Source organism: Phragmites australis, chromosome 14 (assembly GCF_958298935.1).
Source record: "Phragmites australis chromosome 14, lpPhrAust1.1, whole genome shotgun sequence".
In the NCBI taxonomy this organism is placed as follows: domain Eukaryota; kingdom Viridiplantae; phylum Streptophyta; class Magnoliopsida; order Poales; family Poaceae; genus Phragmites; species Phragmites australis.
The window spans coordinates 25,354,045-25,359,765 of record NC_084934.1 but is presented as its reverse complement, the minus strand read 5'-3'; the positions used below and the strand labels follow the sequence as shown (position 1 = coordinate 25,359,765).

The following is a 5,721-nucleotide window of genomic DNA, read 5'->3' as shown; positions in this document are numbered from 1 at the left end:
TAATGCAAACCAACTCCCATTAGTAATAATGAATTTTTCCATTTCAAGATGAAATAGTGTGCTATGGGTTTTTGGTTTCAGTGGCATTTAATTAGCCGCTATAATCTTTTGCTTTGGTGTACTATTTCATTGAGAGTGGGCTTATGATGGTAGCCTTACAATCAAGGGGGAGAATGTTGGAATTGATCTCGGATGACGTATCCTAACTAACAAGACCGAAATGTTAGGATTCCCGTACGCGCCATGATCGGAGGCGCAACCAACTCTTGGTTGCGGTCCCGAGTTGAGCAGCGCCATATAAATAAAGGGTCCCGGCGCCTCTCGGTGAGTATGAAAATCCTGTGAGGTCCCAAACGCCCTAAAAACTCTTCCCGATCCTAAAGGGCGCTGAATTGACTCGAAGATCGTCGCCACTGCAGCAACTAATCAAGAACCGAATGGGTTCTCCAGGCTCCGGTACGTGTTCACGCTTCCGCTTTAAGTTAGTGTTTGATTTAGAGCTAATGATCTTATTTAAGGCTTACTTATGTAACTAACAGATTGCACATTCTTCAGGTTTCATATTTTTTTGTGTGCGCGCGTGGGTCTTCCAAATTCCCAATATCTTTGGAGGCTCTGGGTTTCCGTGTGCCGGCCACATTTGTGGTGAGCTACCAACTGTCCCTCTCCCCTCTGAAGTCTGGAAGAAGACGTGGTCACTGGCCTACTATATGAACGTGCCAAAAAACATAGCATAGCTTATACAATAGAGCTGTTAAAAAGCTTCAAGTTTACAAGCTACTCGAGTTCAACTCGTTCTAAGCTCGACCACTATCGTAATCTTGCTCAAACTAGGCTCCATTTTTTGTCGAACTCAACTCGATTCGAGCTCAACAACTATCATAATCTTGCTCAAACTAGACTCGATCTTTTGTCGAACTCGAGGGAGCTTGGCTCATTGACAGCCTATGAACCAACAACTGACTGAAGGTGCTAACCCCGAAGTCAAAGCAGGAAGCAGCGACCCAGGTTACGGCGTCTACAGCGGTAGCAGCGCACCCTCCATTCTGACCTTCTGGGTCCAAGGAGAAAAGAAAAAGAATCCACATGCTCCATGGATCAAACAAGAAGGTTCGAGTAAGACCAGGCGGCTACCGCGCAGATATTTCAAAGCAAGCAAACCGCAAACGTGATAATACCAATGGCGAAGAAACCAACCAAAACAGCAGATAGAAAACACCAATTTGCATTCCACAAATCCCGGGTTGAATTCCACCAGAAGCATAGAAATCAACAGAATACACACATACGAGCCTAGTTGGCTAGCCATCCCATCAACACCGACCGGGTTCATAAAGGAGAAAAAAAGAAAGAGAGGAGATGATGCAGAACAAGAAAGCTAGTTCTTCTCCAGCTCAAGCACAGTTGAGTTCCAGTTCTTCCATGAGGTAGCTTCCCTCGCTGTCTTGCATCCGGCGTCGTTGCCCTCAGAAGCAGGCGTCCAGGAGGCAGCAGCAGCAGAGGGCGGCCAAGCTGTCACACCACAGATATAAAGGTCACTTCGATGCACAAGTTTAATACTACGATTCAACGTAAAAAAAAAGTGCCTCTCCAAAACATAAAGATCATTATGATGATGCAAAGTAATATGCTCCTTCAGAATGACCATCCATCCATCTACATATTCCAATTTCCAATTGTGATAGTTTAAGTACAACACTAGAACTAACATCTACCAAGTACTACCAACGAGAATATAATATCCTTGTAGGGGAAAAAAGAAGAGAAATATAATTATCCTGGGTGACCTCTCTCTGAAGGAATCTCGGCCTTTCGCACTGACAACTACTCCTTGGATATTTTTTTGTACAGCACCGGTGCGGAACACAACCAAGCGCATGTGAAAATGCCCGGAAAAAAGTGTGCCCGCTGAGACTGGCAATCCCAGCCGCCTGTCTCAGATCGGACGGCCCGCGCTAGCAGGAGGGAGGAGACAGTCACTCGTACGTGTGCGCCTTTGCGTGTCGCGACCGACACTGGTCCAGTTGGATAGGTTCTTTTCTGTCTTTTCTTTAGAAAAAATCAGAGATTATTTTAAAACTGGTTTTTGTCCCGATTTTTTATGGCTTTTAACTAGTTGAAAAACGACTAAATTGAGTCTAAGAAACACACTCAGAAGAACTTTTCTAGGTTTTATTGTGCAGAAAGACTAAAAGTTTATTTAAAAATCAACAATCAAAATTCATTTCCGCTTTCTCAAGTAGAAATTTTTCCAAAAAGTAATCTTATCGAAAAAGGGCCGTAAGATAGGTTTTTTCTAGCTTTTCACTAAGAAAAATAAAAAACTATCTAAAAAACTAGTTTTTGATAGGATTTATGTGGCTTTAGTTGACTGAGAAAACGCTTGTAACTGAAATAAATTAAAACATGAGAAACATACTAAGATGAGTTTTTCTATTTTTAATATACTTAAAAACTAAAATTTAATTATAAAAATCAACAACTAAAATTCATCCGACACCATAGCTTTCTCAACCGATCTAGAGCTCTAAAAGCAGTCCATCCAAACGGGGCTGTAGTCAAGGCCCCTAGGCTTGCGGCTTCCTTTTCCAAGGGTGGTTCACGCGTCAGGTCACGGCCCCACCGCGGCCAACGTGCGCACGAGCGCGACGGTCACCGCCCCGCCCGGACCGGCCGGAAGCACTCGCCGCCAGCGGTGGCGGAGGTGGCGACCCCGGACAGATCTGACCAGTGATCCTAACAAAGTTGCTAACACTCTAAACTAGCCCTAAACTTTTGATCTAATCTAGGAAATATTTCGGAAACATCGAATCTAGCAACGTATGAAGAGCCTGCGCTGTACAAAAGTAGAGGAGATGAGAAGGGGAGCGTACCATCCCTCCATGAAGGAAGGCCCGCTGCTCTGCTGCTGCTGGGGCGGCGGCTGCGCGTACTGCGGCGGGTAGCCCTGCTGGGGGTACCCCTGTGGCGGGTACCCCTGCGCCGGCGGGGGGTATCCGGCCGGAGGGTACCCCGTCGGCGGGTAGCCGTCCTTCCCCGGGTAGCCTGAAGAAACCGAGATCCGCACGCCAAAGATTTTAGCCTTACAAATCACAAAAAGGAAGCAAAGAAACACAGAAGGAGAAGCCGGACGGAGACGGGAAGAAATAAGCCGCCGCACCTTGCTGCGGCGGGACGCCGACGGGCGGCTGCTGGCCGTAGTAGCTCATCTTCTCTTCTTCTTCTTCTTCTTCCGATCGGAGGTGGATCAGGAGGTTTGGTTTGGGCGGACACCGCGCCGGTCAGGTCGGGTGTCTTTTATAGACGGGAATGCGCGTGTTCCTGCGGCGCCTCTCCGTTTGTTTTCCCAACCGCGTCGGGGAACGTGGCCCTGGTCCCCTGCTGGTGGGCCGTTTTGTGGTTCGCCTCGGGCGTTCGGTGCTGACTCGGGTTCCTGTTTGGCCGCTTTGCGTGCTCCGCGCGGCCACGAGAGTTTGGCGAAAAAAGCAGCGTGTTCCGAGGGGCGTGGTGTAACACCCACACCACACTCTGGCGAGAACGTGATCGTGACGGTTTTTTTTAAGGAGTTCGCGCAACAAACCAAGGGATGGAATGAAACTGTCGTGGGTTATACTCGCTCTTATCCGGAGAATATGACTTTTTTTTAATTTGAGTGCCACCAAAATTTGAGTACGCTAATATAACAAGGTGTAAACAAAACGAGAGCAGCAGAGTCTGGAGAGGAGACCTGGAGTGGCTTGGTGGCCTGATTCAAACGGTACTGTTCAAAGCGACTAAAGAAATCAGGGTAGTTAATTTTCGTAAGCAAGGACCAGATCAATCAAAGACGCATCGGACCAGAGATATGCTAAAATTATGAACCGGGCAGCTCAACCTGGCCCGGTGGACCTGATTCAGCTGGCCATGTTGCCGTTTCTCTGTTACTTCGCCGCGTCGTCGCCATTGCTGGATTAAGATGCTCCAACCGCCAGCCGCAGCAGGGACGAACGTTCGTCATCGATTAATCCTCGTGCTACGTACGTGCGCCTACGAGTGCGAGGGCCGTCGTCGACACGCCCAACTTTGGAGGGTGCTCTCCGCAAAAATGAAGATGAAAATGACCGGTTTAATTTGCTTCTCTACTACAATATATTGGTAATAATAACACTTTTAGATTTAATTTAATTTCTGATAATATGAATATGAATAGATATAGATAATCAATTATCGATTAGCTCGGACGAGCTTCGATAAAATTCGAGAACTAACCCTAATCAGCCTCAACTAGATACTCGAGAAAAATATTGACTAGCTCACTCAAAAAATGTATCGACTAAAACACACGAGTATTATATCAACTAGTTCACTCGATGTAGGATCGAGATAGAGGACTAGAGGGGAGGTGAATAGACACCTTACAAATTTTTTGCAAAACAGATGGCTTACTCCGTGTTTACCTAACACTCCTAAAAATGCACAAGCGAAAACCAAACAGAGAGAAAGTTCAAAATGAATGTTTCGATGTAACATGACTCTACGAAAGAAATATGAACTCTAGGTTTCATTCAAGACCATCTCATATACATGAGTATGTGAATTGTATACCTCTATCAACCAGAAAAACAACTTCCCAAGATAAAAGTATTGTAGCTCAAAGGTAAAAACGAAAATCAACATGAAAATAGAAAAACTTGCAAGGAAGGCCAGAGAACTAAAAGGAGGCTAGACGGAGATGAGCACGAGCATATGCAAGAAAATAATCTTCATTAAGCACAGAGGTTAACCCTATTTCGGCAAATTACATAGTTGTTTCTCTCGTAAAAGCTCTAACCTATTACAAAGATTAAGTCTATCCTCTTATATTCTCTAAAAACTATCACTAGACTCTCAAATGGATGCCTCAACCTCTCTTTATAGCCATACCCCTCTATTTATAGACCTAGGGAGGTACCTTACCCTTAAGTTTTCTTGTTCCCAAAATACCCTTCACCGGTAATACACTCCTACCTACCATCGGGACATTGATCCATTTTTCGCTTCGTCAATCGAACAGTCACGACTTCTTCATGACTTAGCTTCGCTTCAACGCAAGCCTTGATGCCAGGTGACCCTCCAGTCCTTCTACGGTTTTGTGGCCAAACCATGAAACCCTAGATGCCTTTTAAAACGTGACTAGCCACCACTTTCTAGGTCTCAAGCAAGCGCTCTGATGTCGATGCATATCCTTCATCTTGTGATCTTGATCGCCGGCAAGTCTCTCCCGCTCCTGATCCCTTGGGTCACCTTGTTACTTGCACTGGAATCCCCTTCGCTTGACTTTATCAACACGACGTCTTCATCAATCATCTCATACTTTGCTTGACCTCCACATGTACTGCTAGGATCACCATCGACTCAGCCCAACCTCATTGACTGTCTGGCACTAAGCACCCGCTTGACCCCTATCATCCCGTCATCGATTGTCAAGTTGCATCCATCACCTGCATACCATGAAACAAGAAAATATGTTTCTCCCACTCCAAAACCATCTCCAGGTTTGCTCAAAACAAAAATCCTCAAATGAAAGCATATCATGCAGAAATCGTGAACACCGGATGCTCCGGTTTGTTCACCATCTGAACACTGGACCATCCGGTGAGTGTAGCTCTTTCTTCATACTGAAAATTTGCTCTCTGCAAGAATTAGTTCGGTGATATACTCTGATGTGCACATTGTCCACCACCGGACAATCCTGTGCACAAA

The 5,721-nt window shown here is 45.7% G+C and overlaps 1 protein-coding gene across 1 annotated transcript; it reads right to left on the bottom strand.

Annotated features, from left to right (window-relative positions):
* Positions 1 to 1,209: 1,209 nt before the first annotated feature.
* LOC133890673 (protein CYSTEINE-RICH TRANSMEMBRANE MODULE 13-like) lies at positions 1,210 to 3,348 on the bottom strand. The gene is made up of 3 exons (XM_062331153.1): positions 3,161 to 3,348; positions 2,874 to 3,045; positions 1,210 to 1,512 (listed from the first exon to the last, which is right to left on the bottom strand). Exons 1-3 carry the CDS (start codon positions 3,207 to 3,209, stop codon positions 1,467 to 1,469), a joined length of 267 nt encoding a protein of 88 aa, XP_062187137.1. The 5' UTR covers positions 3,210 to 3,348; the 3' UTR covers positions 1,210 to 1,466.
* Between the last annotated feature and the right edge of the window lie 2,373 nt (positions 3,349 to 5,721).

Excerpts from the sequence above, each read along its gene's own strand:
- LOC133890673 (XM_062331153.1), bottom strand. The coding sequence starts at position 3,209 with ATGAGCTACTACGGCCAGCAGCCGCCCGTCGGCGTCCCGCCGCAGCAA. Across the intron at positions 3,046-3,160 it reads CGGCGTCCCGCCGCAGCAAG|GCTACCCGGGGAAGGACGGC; the intron begins GTGCGGCGGCTT and ends CGGTTTCTTCAG. Across the intron at positions 1,513-2,873 it reads CCTTCCTTCATGGAGGGATG|CTTGGCCGCCCTCTGCTGCT; the intron begins GTACGCTCCCCT and ends GTGGTGTGACAG.